General features: G+C 38.2%; 1 protein-coding gene and 1 pseudogene across 1 annotated transcript; one reads left to right on the top strand and one right to left on the bottom strand.

Annotated features, from left to right (window-relative positions):
* Positions 1 to 1,329: 1,329 nt before the first annotated feature.
* On the bottom strand, positions 1,330 to 10,802 carry LOC137834977 (ALA-interacting subunit 3). Its single transcript, XM_068643258.2, has 8 exons — positions 10,283 to 10,802; positions 9,704 to 9,762; positions 9,508 to 9,582; positions 9,309 to 9,419; positions 9,102 to 9,172; positions 2,721 to 3,018; positions 2,045 to 2,334; positions 1,330 to 1,631 (listed from the first exon to the last, which is right to left on the bottom strand). Exons 1-8 carry the CDS (start codon positions 10,356 to 10,358, stop codon positions 1,577 to 1,579), a joined length of 1,035 nt encoding a protein of 344 aa, XP_068499359.2. The 5' UTR covers positions 10,359 to 10,802; the 3' UTR covers positions 1,330 to 1,576.
* Positions 3,958 to 4,570, top strand: LOC150027444 (uncharacterized; annotated as a pseudogene).
* Positions 10,803 to 19,350: the final 8,548 nt, after the last annotated feature.

Raw genomic sequence — 19,350 nt, 5'->3', positions numbered from 1 at the left:
AACTTCTAGATTACAAAAATTGAAAATTTTTTTTTCTTAAAAAAAACTTATGGATTTCACAATCTATAAGTCGTTTTTGTCTTATAGATTATACAATATGAAAAAAAAATCTTAAAAAACTTCTAAATTGCACAATTTAAAAATTATTTTTATTTCCAAATTACACAATCTTAAAATCATTTTGACTTCTAAATTATATAATTGAATCTTTTAAATTTTATAATTCAAAAGTTAAAAATGTTAAAAATGACTTTTAAATTGTATTTTTTTTAAAAAAAACTTCTAAATTATGTATAGGAACCCAAAAAGTGACTTCCAAAATACACAATCCAAAAATCTTTTTGATGAAAAAAAAAACACTTGAAATAAAAATTGACTTTCTAGTTGCACAATTTGATAATGACAAAATAAAAACTTTCATATACACGATGAAAATTTGGAAGTGGAGAAAAAATGCCAAAGAAACTATAATAGTAAACAACAAAAAAACCTTCTTACACGAGACCCATTACAAACAACGTTGTTTATAACTTATTATTCTTTAACGTCAAATAATAAGATTTGTGAAAATGTTCACGCAACGTTGTTTTATAGTTTATTATTGTTCAATGCTATGTAATAAGGTCTATAATAAGTTTCACGATAAAGGCTAATAATAATTTCCATTTAGCCTTCGACATTAAATTACCCAAATTGATATTTGAGTAGTAATCCGTGGTGGAGGTTTAGGCAAACAAATTAAAAGTATATATGAACATGTTCCTACTTCTAGAAGAAAAAAATGTGAATAAATAAATAAAAATAATTTCTCCAAAACTGAAATTATCTTATACATAAATTAAAAGCATGTAAAAGGATTTTTACAGACTAATTTATGTATAAATTAATTTAAACTTGTAAACAAATTTATTTTATTTTATTTTTTATACTTTTTTAAAATGCTTTTGTAAAGACCAATCCAAACATAATGGGAGATCATTGAGCAACAGTTCTCAAATACGTTGCAGCAGCTTTAAGAAATTTTGTTTCATTAATTGTCAAAACACTTTTAATTACCACATCCACCATTCTCTTTCTTTCTATATATGCATGTTTTGTCCATGCACCAACAGAAGAAATCCACGACGAAAAGCAATTGGTGAATTCCTAAGTATAACAGTATATTTTAGTCCCTTTTTTAATAAAGAACTAGTTTACTAGCATATAAACAGTTCAGTTCAGTATAGATGAAGAGTAAAGAGCTTCATTTGAACTCTTAAAAACCATTTTTCCAGGTTTAATTTCTCTCTTACCAAACTATGAGCAGTACTAATTTTTTTCCAGATCGTATGAAGTGCAACTAGAACATATACTTGAACACTATATTATGAGGGGTGGCATACAACATAATTCATTCTAATGCATAACATAAAAGAAAGTGTTTTTGTTTTCTTGGAGAGGAGGATAAGAACACCTAAATTGGCAAGTGCTACTAATAATGTAACATTCATGTACAAAAACTACAACCCCATTTGTAGAATACCCAAGAGCCCTGTAACCATGGAAAATGACAAACAAACATCGTGAGTTTTTCTGATCAGTGCCCTCCAGGGTTTCTATTCCATGACAAATACGAGGGATCTCCAAGTTGCCTACAAAGATGAAAAGATAGGTTAGGAGTTAATAATAATAATACTTCAAAATTGCTTTAAGTGGCCGCTGAAGCATGGGTAAATTTTAATTCTCCGTAAGTACTTCTAGAAAAAGAACAAGAAAATAAAAAGAAAAATGTGAAATAAACTCATAAGAAAAGCATTATAATAGGTATTCTGAGGCTTTTGCATTTTTTACAAATCATAATTATAAATTTTTTAAACATATTTCAATTGAAAAAACGAGCTAAGAACAAGAAGATCCTAAACTACTTCATACAATCCAAAAGATCCGGATTTTATATAGTTGAGTGGACACAGACAGAAATAGATTAACCCATGAATTTCCCTTCTACCAAATGAACTTCCATGGTCTGAACCCAAAAGCAATATAGAGGATTTCAAGTATTTACCTTGGCTTGACAAAATATACAATGGTAAAAGCCAAAGCCAAAAAGAAGCACAATCCTCCGACGGTGAGATAGGCAATGCCCAGAAAATCATTCTTCCCACCAAGCCAGCTAGTAGTTGACAGTACAAGCTTTTTCTTGCCATTAAAACTGTATGTGTTATAGTTATTTTGCAGTATTACAGTTATGCTATCACCTTCATTCAGATCCTCCTCTATCCGTCCATACAACTTCCTAAAAGTTGGCAAAGCAGCAGTTCGCATCCAAACAATAAGATCCTCCTGCTGACTCAACTGTTCCATAAAACATTCCAAAAACTCAGCAATATATCCCATTGATAGACAATACTAGGATTAATCACAAGATGGAACATAAGAATATCAAGGGAAGTAATTGATTTTTTTTTATATTAAACTATGTGTAAGATATGTGAAACAGTGGAATCATTTGCCACGTGAAAAATCACTGCCATATATACATTATGAATACAAGAAGAAGTATAAAGAGCAGTAGCAGCAGCAAGAACAGATAAACTAAAAGATACATGCATAACACGAGCACATGCAATGGTAAATAAAGGCTAAAATCTAATTACATGTCTGAACCTTGTGAAGAAAGGTAATATACTTGAGGATAGAAGTTTAATCCAATCAAAACATAAGTTCTTAAAAATACTCACTGGTATGGATTCATTTAGGCTTGCACCACCTTTAATAGCACTACTCTGGAAGTTTTTAGGGAAAACATCTTTTCCAAATTTGTGCTCTCTATCACTCTTCCAAGAGATGCCTTCCTTGTTCACTTTCAAATTCCTGTTGTCCCGGGAGAAACTGTACGAGTCATTGAATAAACTCCAAGCTATGAGACCACAAGGTACAATTGCCTTTCCATTAGCTGTATCTTCAGGCTTACACGCACTTGTGGAGTTCTCTTCATTACGATTCCTCAATTGCTCATCACTTCGGCTCTTAACATATCTAAAGTAAACAAAAATTCCATGCTTATAAGAAATATAATAAGACTGAAAACAGTTGAGGAAAACAACCAATCAAAGACATTAAAATGGCAAAGTACTTTAAATATAAGATGAATATAGGGGGAAAACATCAGATATGTGGATGTCTCTAAGCATTACATGCCATAAAATAATAATTTGTTGTCTAACAATTCCATATAGTTCTAGAAGTTACATAACAGAATCACAGTTGCATCACAACTTAAATATATTTTAATGATAGTTGCAACTTTGTCAGAATTGTGCATCTAATTTAGATGGGTTAACTTGTTCCGATAGACTAACTTATGCCTAGTATTACCTATCTGACCTATACGTGTAGGATTAAACATTACGTTTTTGTTTATCTTTGATGCAAGGAACTCCTATAAATGAATGAGGTAAGAGATGAATTACTCTCTAAAGCATGTTTTCTATACGTCTATCTCAAGTAGGTATCTTAGCAGGTTGATCTTGCTGTGTTTTTCATTGTTATGTGAGTCCATCATTGTCTGTCGCTGGCCACCACGTTGTTCCTCTCTGACAAGCACCAGGTTTTATTCATCTTGTCGAGAGACACAAAACCCAGTAGTCACCACCATCGCCATTTGTTGTCCATTGTATAGGAAACCACAACTTTTTTCAATGTACAGCGATGGAGAACCTACTGAGCACAGAGGCATAATCCCCCTCACATACTGCCATCAGTAACATCCTTGCATGAACAACCTGAGCGTATCTAGTCCATGTGCTGCCTTCCAGTTTGCTAGAACAATTTTACTCAGCCTCCATTGCTCCGTCAGCCCCTCTTGTCCCTATTCCAACTTTTTTTTCCTGCTTTCTCACATATTGAAGTTTGGGCCCCATTTGAACACCTTGAAAGTTCCTTCTTTACCCCTGCAATATTTGTTACTAATTTGCAATGGCATCTGGACTTGTCCACTAATTTTCTGGATCACCAACAATTACTTCAAATAAGCTTAACGGCAAAAATTATTTGTCTTCGTCTGCATGAGTTGAATTGTGATTTATTGGCCAAGGTTCTCATGTCCACTTAGAAGAAGATGGTAGTCAAATTCCACCTAACAAAGTTAAATAGTGGAAAAAGATGGATTTCCAGCTTTGTGCCTTGCAACACTCTATGGAACCCAATTTATTGCAAACTCTTGGAGCATTCAAATTGTGTCACTCTTTTGGGAAGAAAGCTAAGTTTTTTGTTTCAAATGATATTCAATGCCTATGTATGACCCTCATAAATTAGTATCTTTCAAACAAATAGATCACGACATGACTTCTTTTATTGTTCAAGCCCAATCAGCTCCTGAAGAATTGAAGATGTTTTTAGAAGTTGATTCCTTGGAAGAGATTAAGAGGTTGGATAAGTCCTATTTGGTTATGATTCTTCGTCTCATGCATCCAAATTTTGATCGTGTTTGGCACCAAATCCTAACTAGTCAAGAAATTCCATCAATATGGAAAGCCTAACAACACAATTGTTTCGTGTTCACATTCTTACCCGCAGCAATTCTTCATGATTATGCTAAATCATTTACATGGTATTTTCTGCAAATAAGGAGGCCATGGAAATAGAGAAGGATGAAGTGGTCACAGACATCCTCAATGCACTGTAAGAGAATGAATCATACTCAAGAAAATTGCTTCTCTTTACATGACTTCACTGATAAGACAACCAATGTATCCAAATATGAGAGACTAGAACCTAAGTTTTATGATGAAGAAATACCAGGAATATGAGGTTAAAGTCTAGTAGCTAGGCACAAACTTCCACCCAATCTGGCTTGTCAACAACTAGCATCTGTCAAAACATGGAAAGTCAAAGCCCATGGACATTTCAAGTGCTTATAATCCTATTTCTAGTAATACTTCATTATTTTTTTCCATCGGTTCTCCTAGAACTCCTCATTTTGTTAGTATAGCCAATGGGTCTAATGATGTTTATCACGAAGTTAGTCAAGTCCCCCTTTCTCTAAGGCAATTAACTAAGTCATTAAATTGTTCAGTTCCATTGATGCCAATTATTTTGTTATATATGAGCACAATAAGGATCAAGTTTCTATGTCATGTTTTGTATCCTTGTCTCTTAAACTTTTGCATTATCGATTGGGTCATTCACATTTATCAAATATTAAAAAAAAATTGCTCCTAACCTCAACAAACTTCAAGTCTTAGAGTGAGTCATGTCAACTAGGCAAATATATTTGGTCTTCCTTTCCAAAGAGACCTAAAACAAGATGTAATAATACCTTTTCTATAATTCATTATGACATTTGGAGTCATAAGGCCGAGTCACCTCATTTGGGTTTCGATATTTTGCTATATTTAATGATGAATCTTCTCATGTACTAGAGTTTGTTTAATAAAAGTGTTGAAATGTAATGTTATTTTATAATTATTTCTTTTTTATGTACCCAGCTTTACGATTATGGTTTCAAGTAAGTGTCTTGCCAATTTTTGTAACCACATATATATTCATCAATAAAAACGTAAAACATTGTAAGTTGTATATACTATATTTTCTCCATCTCTTTTTTTCAAGTGAAAGATCAATCTCAAAAATTGTCTATAGTTGTATTTTTCCTTTATGAAATAAAAGATCAGTTTGGCTAAGTTATCAAAAAATTTAGGGAGTCATAAAGCCAAAGAATATTCTTCTAACTTTTCTACTCTTTTAAGTTCACATGACATTTTACATCAATCCTCATAAACCTCAACTAAATGGTACAGTAGAGAGAAAAAAATAAACATTTGGTTAAGACTACTTGTACCTTATTACTTGATGCTAAAATGTTAGTTTATAGGGGTGATGTTGTTCTTATTGTTTGCTCCCTCATAAATAGAATGCTTTCTTACTCCATTCACAATAACACTCCCCATTCTATCTTATTTCCCAATGAACCAATTATTTCATGTGTCTCCCTGTGTCTTTTGGGTATTATGTTTTGTTCATGACATGTCCCTGGTGGGACAACATCTCTACAAGAGTTCTCATATCCAGAAGAGGATATCGTTGTTATTCTCCAAAATCTAAAAAGTACTACATGTCATTTTCACCCTTTTTTAAGAGATTCCTTTCTTCTCTTCTTCACTCCAAGATGCCAAATCTGTGCAACAAGTCTTCATTTCCCCTTTGTTGAACCATTTCTTTTCTCCCTCATGACAATCCAAATCAAATCCCTTCTCAAGCTTCCTCTCCTCCAAGTCTACCAGAACCATCATCACCTCATGGAATCATTATTAGCACAGAACAACATAGGATTGATCCCACATTACCTTGTGAGTCCTCTTCATGTCCTTAACCACTATCTACTCGTAGCACAACTCTTGATAATGAAGATCTTGGTTGGGATGTAGCCCTTTAAGAAGGTACTTGCTCTCTATCAATTAGAAATCAAGAATGCCCTTCTTCATGGAGATCTAGAGGAAGAAATCTACATGGAGCAACCTCCTGGGTTTGTTGCTCAAGAGGAGTGTGGGTTAGTTTATAAATTACACCAATCTTTGTATGGTATTAAACAATCCCCACATCCTTGTAAAAGTTTTAAGTCGAAACGTAGTGAAGTAGATCATTCTGTTTTCTACTGTCATACATTTCCTAAGAAATGTGTGTGCTTGATTGTGTATGTTCATGATATAGTCATTACAGGGAATAATGTCACTAAAATTTCTCAAATAAAGTTGCATGTACACAATCAAGTTCAAACCAAAGATCTTGAATCTCTTCAATACTTTTTGGGTATTGAACTAGCTCAATCAAAGGTATTGTAATTTATAAAAGAAAACATGCCTTAGACATCCTACAAGAAACATGTATGATTGATTATAGACCTATGGATAGTCATGTGGATCAAAATCAAAAAATAACTCAAGCCCATAAAGATATAGAAAACATTGCTAGGAAACCTATTTATCTTGCTATTACTAGAATGATGACACTCACTGAATTCTCATGCATGAACCAAAGGAATCTCATCTTTAAGTTGTTATAGAATTCTACATTACTTGAAGCACAACCTTGGAAAGGGTACTATTCAAATGGGATAGAAGACTAACTGATGGAGATTATGTAGGTTCTCTAGTTGAAAGAGGATCAAAATCTTAATCAAAATTCAACTCCATTGGGCTATTTGAGTTTTATGGATACAAATTATCTTAGATGACTTAAGGTTAATTTGAAGGTAATTCATCTCCTTATTACACTGCTTTGAGTTACCATAGATTATCTCAACCTTTTTATACCTACCTTTCCCCTATTTCTTTTGTGTCCATTCCAAAATCTATAGGTGATGTCTTACCCCATCCTGGTTGGCATCACGCCATGATTGATGAAATAAGTGTTCTTCAGAATAGTGAAACCTGGCAACTCGCTATGTTATCGTATGGAAAATTTGTTGTTAGTTGTATGTGGACTTTTGCTATCAAAGTTGGTCCTGATGATACTATTGATCATCTTAAATCTTGCTTAGTGGCAAAAGGGTATACACAATTTTTTGGTTTAGTACCATCACTCAAGTGCTAGGTGTATTTATCTAGTAGTCTATGTTGATGACATAGGTAGTGATCATCTTGGCATCTTACAGGTAAAACAACAACTTTGTCACCACTTTAAGACCAATGATCTTGGCAAACTTCAATATTTCTTGGGAATTAAGGTAGCACAATCCAGTACTGGTATCGTTATCTCTTAAAGAAAATATGTATTGGATATTTTGGAGGAAACTGGGTTGATGAATTCGAAATCTGTTGACACACCCATGGATCTTAGTGTTAAACTTCTACCCAATCAGGGGAAGCCTCTCTCAAGAAATACAGAAGATTAGTTGAAAAATTGAGCTATCTTACCGTAACTCTTCCTGGTATTTCCTTTGCAGTCAGTGTGGTAAGTCAATTTCTTAATTCCCCATGTGAAGATCATCAGAATGTAGTCATTCATATATTGAAGTACATTAAAGACTCTTCTGGAAAAGGCTTGTTAAATGGTTACAATAACCATACTAACAATCAGATGTTGATTAGACAGGATCTCCGTCTGATAAAAGATCCACTTCCGATTCCCCATTGGTGATACCTTGATCTCTTGGAAGAGCAAGAAACAAAGTGTTGTGGCAAGATCTAGTGCAAAAGCATAATATAGAGTTGTGGCCTTAACTACTTGAGAGTTTATTTGGCTTAAGTAATTACTTAAAGAACTGCAATTTGGAGAGATCAATCAAATGACACAAATATGTAATAATCAGGTTGCTCTTCACATTGGCTCAAATCTCGTTTTTCATGAAAGGACCAAACATATTAAGATTATTGTCATTTTATTCGAGAAAGGATTGTACCGAGAGACGGATTTTGTTAATTCAAATGATCAATTAGTAGATATTTTTACTAAATCCTTATGAGAGCCTAGGATTGATTATATTTGTAACAAGTTGGGTACATACGATTTATATGCACCAGCTTGAGGTGGAGTGTTAAATATTTCTCGATATGTTTAATATTTATGTTAGATATTTCTAGATAGTGCTAGATATTTCTATCTATGTAATGGGCTTAGCCCATATTCTGCATGTTTTTTTCTTTGTATAAACATAACCCTATGTTCTCATTAGACACAAGGGATTTATCCTATTTTTTCTTTTCCTTTATTTTAATAAAAACTATAAGCACTATGGCCATTATTTTGGTGTAAGGATTGTCCAAGCTGTTATAACTATACCATTATGGCATTTTCAGCCTTGGGTGTTCCACACTGCTATCCGGGATTTACCAACTATGATATAGAGTATAGAGTAACATTGGAAAATTAGTTTTGCATTAGGTTTATAAAATTTCACAACTGTTAAATATACTTGAGAATAGGTTTGAGAGAAGAAGCATCATAAAAATAAGACGTAGTATAAGCATCAGTTTCTGGGGAGTCCCCCCACCCAATAAATATTTGCAAGAACCAGGATATCCTTTTTTCATAAGAGGACCCTTTTCCCTCACTTTGTAAATGTGGATTTGAAACTTTTGAAAATAGTGTCTGAAGCAAGAAAAGACAAGGTTATTACATACCGGCGATGATTCTGGTAAAAGTTGTCAAGCTGATAGTAGACATGAATAGGTGACTTCATATGCTTGTGCACCTTTTCAAAAGAAAATAGTTTAAGAAAATAAAAGATTGTCTCAATGTGAACTCCATTTATTATCAATCATGGAAACATATTTAATAGAAAGATGTGAGTTAAATGAAAAGGATAAACAGGTGCGAAGGAGATTTACATGTAGTGTTATGTTGCATGTTTTATTTGCAGAACTCTGAATGTATGCTACCTTGTCAGTAACACCATTTGGTATGCATGTTGATTCATACCTAGAAACAATTTCAACAACCTGACAGATACAAGAAAATGAAAGTTGTACTCAGCATTATATACAACTGTAAGCATAAAGTCACCACATTTGCAGCACTCAAAACTACCTTCCTCGAAGCAATAAGTGAAGCAACTCCAATAGGAACGAATACAATGCTGACAAGCAAGAATGCTGAAATAACCTGCATGGAAAAACTTAAATTAAGTACCAGCAACACAACGACACAAAAAAGAACTCCGAAGCATTCAGGTACACATATAGTCACGAGCAGTGAATTACAAAAAAGTAGTAGTTAGTGTTACCGCTCGTGGCGTGAGAATTGGCTTACACGCTGGAAGTTCTTGCTGGGTAAACTTCGAATCTGAAAGGTATTATATTTTCAAAGAGAACTCTAATCAGTTCAGTTTTCTGTTGGTAGCCAAAACAACAAAAAGAAACAAAAACACTGTTGTCAAATCATCACACACTATCCAACTTCGCATAGAACTTTTCCATTAGGTCAACAAACACCCAATATGCACATCAGAAGCCTCTTGTAACACAACCACCGACTTCCGAAAATTCAAAAAAAATGGACATTAGCTTCCACAAAGTATCATATCTTCATGAAATAGAACTCCATCAAAGGGTATATCAATCTAGGAACTCTCAGGCACTAAATACTAACACAGGGGAACTATCACACACGACACACCCTTCACGAGCACCTCAATAAAACCCAAAACTCCTTTTCCGCCATACACGTACTCAATTTAACTCAAATTAAAAAATTACGAAATTCCCATCACAAGCAAAAAAATTCAACAAAAAAGTGAAAAGGGTCACTGAAAACGGAGCTAAAAAGCAAAAAAACGAGATCGGAGAGATTCATAGTGCATTACACTTGGGTCGCTTGGTGTTTCTTCTTGCAGCTGTGGGGTCGGTGGATCCAGCACCGGCTGCGCTCGAAGAAGCCATTTTCCGAATCAGAATCGATCAGAGACCTTTGGATTCCAATAAAACCCTCGCAATTTCGAGTGAAAATGAGAAATTGGGAATTAGAGAAGTCACAATCGTGTTTGGTTGCTTTCCCTTTCGCTCTCTAACTTTGCTCTGAATTGAAGAAGAAAAGAGAGAGACACAGAACAAGAACGCGAAGGTGCCCACAATACAGACAGTCAAAATAACTCCAATTACGTTTTAGTGCATTTCGCTAAGACTTCAGAATGTGAATAACTTTTTAAATTGTTTGAAAAATTTAATTAGGTTTTTATTTAAACTTAACTTTTTCTATAAAAAAAAGTCTTTGATTGACGAAAAAGTGACATGTGAAGATTTTAATTACTTCAAACATTTTTCTGGAACTAGTTTCCCAGAATTTCCGAAAATGATTCAAGATATTTGTAATAGAATCTTGAAACACGTTTTCTGAAATATATAAAATACATTTTAAAACAAGTTTTTCATAATAAAATTTCTAAAATAAATTTTCAAGAATATATATATATATATATATATATAATATATACATTTTGGAACAGAATTTCTAAAAATACATAAAAATATTTTAAAATGAACCTTTTTAAAGAGAATTTCGGATTTTTCAAAGAATATACTATAGCTTCCGTACCAAGTTCTCTTCTTCTTTTCTCTTCCTTTCAAAAGATTTTTGTCTTTTTCTATTTACTTATGGGTTTTTTTTTCATAAATGGTATAATTCTGAAATTAATAAATCATTGTTTTATTCTGAAATTTGTTAAGTTCAACTTTTATCTTGTACAAATTCAGTTTAAAACTGTAAATTAAAATGTTATATTAAATTTTACTGAAATCGTAATTCACGTACACGACAACTAGTCTAATTCTAAAATAAATAAAAAATATTCATTTTAAAAATATTAAATAAAAGGAAAAAAAAAACATATATGTGGTGCATGTAGAAAGACCTCGTTTATAATTGAGTGCATGAAATTAATTTATAGAAAGTCGAAACTTGTTGCAGATCAGGTGAAATAATAATATGCATGAGTTAAACAGTTAAAGAATTTATTGTTTAACTTATTTTTTCTATTATTTCTTTGTAAACGACAAATTAACTTTAACCCATCCGTGTGGTAGACTTTCTCAAATAATCGGCCATTAAATATTATTTTTTATAGCAGCACCATTAAATATTCAATTTCCTAAATTATCTGTATTTCGGTTAAATTATTTGCGTTATTGGTTGACAAATGAAAGATTCAAATCACTGATTGTCAGAATTCATTCTATTCATTTTTTGTGTTGAGGTTTCATTTCAAAAGGGGTTCTTAGTTTTCAGAAAGGACTCAAAATTACTCTGATCAGCTTAGGTGTTTGATGGTAAAATCCAATTTTTTTTTATAGCTATAAGGATAGTTTTTCTTGTAATTTTTTTTTATAAAAGTTTTTGTTCCCGTATGCCAATACAGTCCCACATCGCTCAGGAATCGAGGCCAAGGGCAGTTTATATACTCCCTCCTCCCTTCACCTTTCGAGACGCCTTTTAAGGACAAAACCGTGACTGAGCACCGATCTCCAAAGCGGACAATACCTCAGATGCGGTGATTGACCCTAGTGATGCTACCCAACGACTTGAGGTCGGAACAATGGCGTCCACCGTGGGGTAATATTTCAATTTTTGAGGCATAATGGTCGCAACGAGGAACAACAACGTTATGGCATAACAAATGGCTATGATTCAAACCCTGCAAGCTCAGATGGAGGTATTGCGTCAAAAGGGGATTGACGACCTCCTTATTACGAGAACAAAATGCAGAGCTGGAATTTCTGAAAGAAAGCTAAGTAAAAGGGGGTCATTCTTTTACAGACGAAATTATCACTACACCACTTCCTGATAACAGTGTGTGGTGTAAAGTATTCCCCACGTCGCTTCAAGGAGAACCTCTCACTTGGTTTACAGAGTTACCTCCAAATTCATCAAAAGGGGTGTAAAGTATGCCACCAGCCGGCCGCATCACATGTCTTCCATGTCTCTCCTAGCAGTGCAACAAGAGAAAGGTGAATCTCTTAGAACCTTTTTAGACAGGTTCAACAAAGCATGTATGAATATCCGAGGGCTCAAACAGGAAGTTGCATTACACCATTTGGTTTCAGCCATCTGGACGAGTCGTTTTACTGAGAGTCTCATCAAGAAGCCACCTCAAGACATGGAAGATCTTCGCACTCGGGCAACCAAATTCATGCAAATTGAGGAGCACATTGACTATCACCAACGGTTCAAAGTCGCTGGATCTGAAGTCCTCAAGGATCAAAACTCGGGTAAAGAAAAGGAAATTGAGATAGAACGGACCGTCCGGATCACTCCAAGATCCGACCGAAATCGAGGAGGCCGAATCCCCAGGTTTAGCAGTTACACCCCTCTAACTGTTCCCTGGGGATGAGTCTTAGATGAAGCATTGCAAACTGAACTAATACCTACATTAAAACGATATCAAACGCCGCCAAATGCGGATACTCTAAACATTGCCAATATCACCGTAATTTTGGCCACACGACCGAGGGGTGTCAAGCATTGAAGGACAAAATCGAAGAGCTTACACAAGTCGGCCATCTGCGACAATTCATCATAAAGATAACTTCAAAATCCCCACCACGAAGTACCGGTCGTTCGTCCCGTGGTGACGATCGATCGTACCGCAGTGACTACAAACGCCGAGTTGACCATGGTCAGGCTTCACGAAAACATACTGAAAGTCCCGTTCGACATACGCGCGCCCGCAACGAAAGTCTCGACCGAAACGCCCGACCTCGCCAACGAGTTCGCGAAGTTATCAATATGATTGTCGAACCAGTCACCTTGGGTGAACCAAACCACGAAGTAAATTACATAGCGGGAGGTTTTGCCGGAGGCGGTGCTCCAATTCTGCCCAAAAGAAACATCTTCGAGCGATTCAGTCCGCCCATGCTACTACGAGAAGGCGTCCACACATACCGCCGATCACCTTTACTGATGATGACTTCACAGCCATAGCTCAGAACGACCCTATGGTAATCACTGTGGAAATCGACAAGTTCGCAATTGCCAAAACTTTGGTGGACCAAGGTAGCTCGGTCGACATTCTATATTGGGAAATCTTTAAGAAAATGCGCATCTCAGAAGCAGATATTCAACCCTATAATGAACAAATTGTAGGGTTCTCAGGTGAACGGGTCGACACCAAGGGATATATAGACTTGTATACAACTTTTGGAGAGGAAGACGGTCTCCATAAAACAATAAACGTACGATACCTTCTAGTTAATGCCCAAACTTCCTACAACATCCTCCTCGGTCGTCCGTCCATCAACAGGTTAAAAGCCATTGTTTCCACCCCACACTTAGCCATGAAGTTCCCCTCGGCGAATGACGACATTGCAACAATCCATGTCGATCAAAAAACTGCTCGAGAATGTTATGTTGCGAGTTTGAAAAGTGAGCCAACTCGGCAGCTCTACACGGTTAATCCGGATGACCGATTCCCACAAAAAAGTGGACGATCCCCGACTAGGCATTCAGAATGGCGTATGTCCCGCCGCCATATGATAACCCTTGTTGATCTCGATCCTCATATGGACGATCCCCGTATGGAAGCAGGTGAACACTTACATCCATTTCCACTTCGTGATGATCGCCATGTTACACATATTGGCACCTCACTGAAGTCGGACGACCGAAAGGCCATCAGCACGACACTTGTGAAAAATGCTGATCTTTTCGCATGGACGGCCGCTGACATGCCTGGCGTGGACCCGAGGGTCATTACTCACCGACTATCACTGTATAAAGAAGCTAGGCCAATAGCTCAAAAGAAAAGAAATCTAGGAGAGGAACGACGTAAAGCCACATGTGACGAAGCTGATAAATTGTTACAGGCTGGATTCATTCGGAAGGCCCATTACACTACATGGTTAGCCAACGTAGTTATGGTAAAGAAAGCAAATGGAAAATGGCGAATGTGCGTTGATTATACGGACCTCAATAAGGCATGCTCAAAAGATTCTTATCCTCTACCTACCATTGATCGTCTAAATGATGGGGCGGCCAGACATCACATCCTCAGCTTCCTTGATGCCTATTCAGGTTATAATCAAATTCAGATGCACCCGGCCAACCGAAAAAAGACGGCCTTCATGACTGATTCCGATAACTTCTACTATGAAGTTATGCCCTTCGGACTCAAGAATGCTGGGGCCACTTATCAAAGGTTAATGGATCATGTGTTCCACGACATGATCGGCCGGAATGTTGAGGTCTACGTCGATGACATTGTTGTCAAGTCTGACTCATGTAAGCAACATGTTACTGACCTAAAAGAAGTTTTCCAAGCTCTCCGCCAGCACCAGATGCGACTCAATCCTGACAAGTGTGCGTTTGGCGTTGAGGGAGGAAAGTTCTTAGGTTTTATGCTTACCCACCGAGGCATAGAAGCTAATCCGGAGAAATGTAAAGCTATTTCCGAAATAAGGAGCCCCAGTTCCATTAAAGAAATTCAGAGACTCATTGGCTGGCTCACCGCTCTGTCCAGGTTTTTCCCTAAACTCGCAGAAAAAACAAGACCCATAGTCCAATTATTGAAAAAAGCATCTCGCTTCGAATGGTCGACCGAATGCGAAGAAATCTTCCTCCAATTAAAAACTTTTTTATCCTCTCCACCGGTCATCCAGAAACCAGACGCCCGAGAGCCGATTATAGTCTACTTAGCCGTTTCAAACGAAGCTGTTAGTTCGGTCTTGGTCCAAGAGATTAATTCTGAAGAGCGTCCAGTTTATTTCGTTAGTCGCACCCTTCATGGTGCCGAAGTTCGATACCAGATGATTGAAAAGGTCGCCATGGCTCTCGTCATCACAGCCCGACGAATGCGTATGTATTTTCAAAACCATCGCATTATTGTTCGGACGAACTACCCTATCGTAAAGATTCTTACCAAACCAGACTTAGCCGGACGAATGATTGGCTGGGCAATAGAATTATCAGAATTCCATATACAGTACCAGCCACGAGGGGCCATTAAGTCGCAAGCCCTTGCCGACTTTGCAGCTGAACTCACTCCTTCCTCGGCCGGGGACGAACATCCATCTTTGATTTTGCACGTAGACGGATCCTCTAATGAACGGTCGTGCGGCGCTGGGGTCGTATTGGAAGGACCCGACGAGATTGTTATTGAACAAGCCTTGAAATTTGAATTCAAAACTTCTAACAACCAAGCTGAGTATGAGGCCATTATAGCCGGTTTACACCTAGCTCAAGAATTGGAAATCACTAAGTTAATTTGTAAAAGTGATTCCAGACTCGTCATCGGTCAGCTTAATGACGAGTACGAAGTGCGGGAAAGCTTGCTGCAGCAGTACTACCACTTAGTCAAACAGTTGATGAATACATTCTCAGAGATATCCTTGCAACACGTCCGGCGTGATCACAATACTCATGCGGACACCTTATCCCGGCTGGCAACCACAAAACGTAAAGGAGTACATCGGTCGGTAATCCATGTCTCGCTTGCACGGCCAAGCATCGACTTACAAGAATGTCTGACGACTGACTCGGAATCCACTTGGATTAACCCAATCAAAGAATATTTGCTTAATGGTACATGTAGTCCCAGATCCGAGAAAATCATGAAGCAGCAGGCCGCCCGGTTTGTCCGGTTTGTCCTAATAGGCGACGATCTCTATCGCCGTGGATATACCCGACCGCTCCTCAAGTGCTTAACACCCGATCAGGCCTCCTATGTCGTCCGGGAATTGCACGAAGGAATTTGTGGTACTCACTCTGGCGCGCGAACAATGGTCGCCAAAGTACTCCGAGCCGGATACTACTGGCCAACCATCCAAGGTGATTGTACCGATTTCGTCCGAAAATGCCTTAAATGTCAAGAGTTTGGCACTTTGTCTCACCAAAAACCCAAGGAACTCCATTATATGCTCTCACCCTGGCCATTCGTCCAATGGGGTATGGATATCATCGGCCCTTTCGCTCCCGGCAAAGGACAATGTAAGTTTATATTGGTTGGCATTGATTATTTCACCAAATGGATTGAAGCCGAGCCTCTTACCACCATCACCGCTCGCAATGTCCAAAATTTCGTATGGAAAAATATTGTTTGTCGCTTTGGCCTTCCCCAAATTATCGTCACTGATAACGGTCGGCAATTTACCGACCGGACGTTAGTCGAATTTTATGCGAAGCTTCACATCAAACACATTGCCAGCTCAGTCGAACATCCGCAAACAAACGGCCAGGCAGAAGCTGCTAACAAATCCATCCTGAACGAGCTGAAGAAACGTCTTGGCCCAACCAAAGGTAACTGGACAGAAGAACTCTTAGAAGTCTTATGGGCATATCGTTGTACCCCTCAGACGACTAAACAGGAAACATCGCATAGCCTAACGTACGGTACGGAAGCTATGATCCCTGTCGAAATTGGAGAACCTTCTCTCCGACGGCAAACTCTTGATCTTGATCTGAACAAGGACAACCTTTCAGTCGGCTTAGATCTTATCAACGAACTTCGAGATAAGTGTCGCGTTCGAGAGGAAGCATGCAAAATCTGGGCAGCCAAACGATACAATTCCAAGGTCAAACCGAGACTGTTCCACAAAGGTGACTTGGTGTGGCGAATGCGAGGTGACGCCCGAAAGGAAGGCGATAAGTTTTCTAGCAATTGGGAAGGACCATTCCGCATAGCAGATATGGCAGCCGGTGGGGCTTATTATTTAGAACATTTATCTGGAAAGGACATACCGAGAACGTGGAATGCCACGCATCTCAAATTTTATTACAGTTGAATTAATGAGAAAGTGTACTCTTTTCTCGCTCGGTCAGTTTTTCCCTAAGGTGGGTTTACGACCGAGAAGGTTTTAACGAGGCACTATAAATTAGAATCCACGTCTCTCCTATTTCTTTTATTACTTAACGTAATCAGAATTATATTATGCCCCGTACGGCATCACAACCTACCGTGTTCAATACCTAACGTCCATATTTACCTTTAAATTGGGCAATTCGACTCTATGCCTCGTCCGACCTCCGAATTATTAATATTGCAATCTGAACTATTTTATGCTTCGTTCGGCATCCGAATCATTAATTTATAACAATCCGAACTACCTATGCCTCATTCGGATCATTAATTACTTTATTGTAATCTAATGCCTCGTTCGGCATCTGAATCATTCATTACTTGTGTAAACCCAACTACCTATGCCTCGTTCGGCATCCGAATTATTTATTAATCTGAACTATTTATGCCTCGCTCAACATCCGAATTATTCATTACTTGTGTAAACCCAATTATCTATGCCTCGTTCGGCATCCGATTTATTAATTACTTTATCTGAACAATCTATGCCTCGTTCGACATTCGAATTAATTATTACTTTATTGTAATCCGGGCAATCTATGCCTCGTTCGACATCCGAATTATTACCTAGGACTAATCATAAATTATGCCTCTTTCGGCCTACGCATTTCTCATCAATATATTGTACCTCATTCGGCGTATAAACCTAACTTAATAGTTCATATATATCCAAAATAGCACCATTGTATGTTGCCCACATGCCGGGTCCAACAATTTCTACCCAATATTGTTCATTAACTCTTCAAATGACGCGTCCAACTGTGGCCCAGGAGTCTCCGCCTCGGCCTTCAAATGATGAAGTCCTGGCACTTCATCACTTCAGCTTTTAGCGCCTCTTCCCGGTCGGCTCCTTCCTTCAGCTGCGCCTCGAGTTTCCTTTTCACTTCTTTTTGTGCTTTCATGGCCGCTTGCTTCTCCTCCAGTTCGGCATTCAGCTTTTCGGTCGTCTCAACCGACACCTTCATAGCCTGGGGGGCCTCGGTCACCTCCTGTTTTAACCGAGGAACGATGACAGTCGTAACCCTTTCGAGTTCCTCAACTTCCGTTCGGCTCGCTACGAGCGCCCGGCTTTGTAGCTCTAGTGTTTCCACCATCAACTTAGTTGTAGGGATGGTGGAAAGCACTTCATTCTCCTCCACAGTAAGCTCGGCCTGCAAATGGGCCGCTATTTCCAGGCCGGCCGTTAACAAGGTTGGCTCGGAGGTCGTTCGGGAGGGCCCGACTCGACCTTCTTGATTCCCTTTGGGGGGTCGTCCCCTCTTTGCCGCCGCCGCAGCCGAAGCTCCTGAAATGGGCACCGTCGCGGCCGGTTGGGCTGCCAATACCCCGCTCGTCTCGAGAGCACCCATCTGCCGATTTCTTTGTCGGCGCAAATCATTCATGTACTCGTTAAGAGATCTATCCGTCCAACTCATGATTTCTGCAAAACACACAAGAATTAAAAACTATTAATGAAGCAATCCGGCCAACCAAAATTGCAAAGTAACATACCAATAAATTCCGCCCAAGGGTCGGACGACGCATATAGCGAAATTATTTCCCTCGTAGGCAACTTGTGAGGGAGCTGGTCGAATATCGCCATTACAGCCTTGTCCAAAACCAACACGGCCATACAGGAACTAGTAGTAAGCGTGGTTGGATTCGGCGTCCAATGAAAAGGAAACCTTGTACCACCCTCGGCCTGGTAAAAATATTCCCGATCGTCCGGCTCCACAAATACCTTGAAATATCGTTGCTTGAAGTTCTTGTATGATGTAGTGAAAGCCGCAAAACGCACACTCCCCGAACGGCTCACCAACGAAACCCAACTTACTGGGTTGGACGGATGCGTGTTATAATAAAACAAGAAAACTTCCGCTCTGGGTGTTAGGTCAAAAAGTCGACACACCATTCAAAAGTTCTTTATTAGAGTTCTTAACCTTGTGGTCGTGGGTTCGAGCCCCACGGTGGGCGCCATTGTTCCGACCTCAAGTCGTTGGGCAGCATCGCTAGGGTCAATCACTACATCCGAGGTATTGTCCGCTTTGGAGATCGGTGCTCCGTCACGGTTTTGTCCTTAAAAGGCGCCTCGAAGGGTGAATGGAGGAGGG

Source organism: Phaseolus vulgaris, chromosome 5, assembly GCF_051622355.1.
Source record: "Phaseolus vulgaris cultivar YP4 chromosome 5, ASM5162235v1, whole genome shotgun sequence".
In the NCBI taxonomy this organism is placed as follows: domain Eukaryota; kingdom Viridiplantae; phylum Streptophyta; class Magnoliopsida; order Fabales; family Fabaceae; genus Phaseolus; species Phaseolus vulgaris.
Note: the sequence above shows the minus strand (reverse complement) of the source record. Positions and strands in the feature narration are given on the sequence as shown.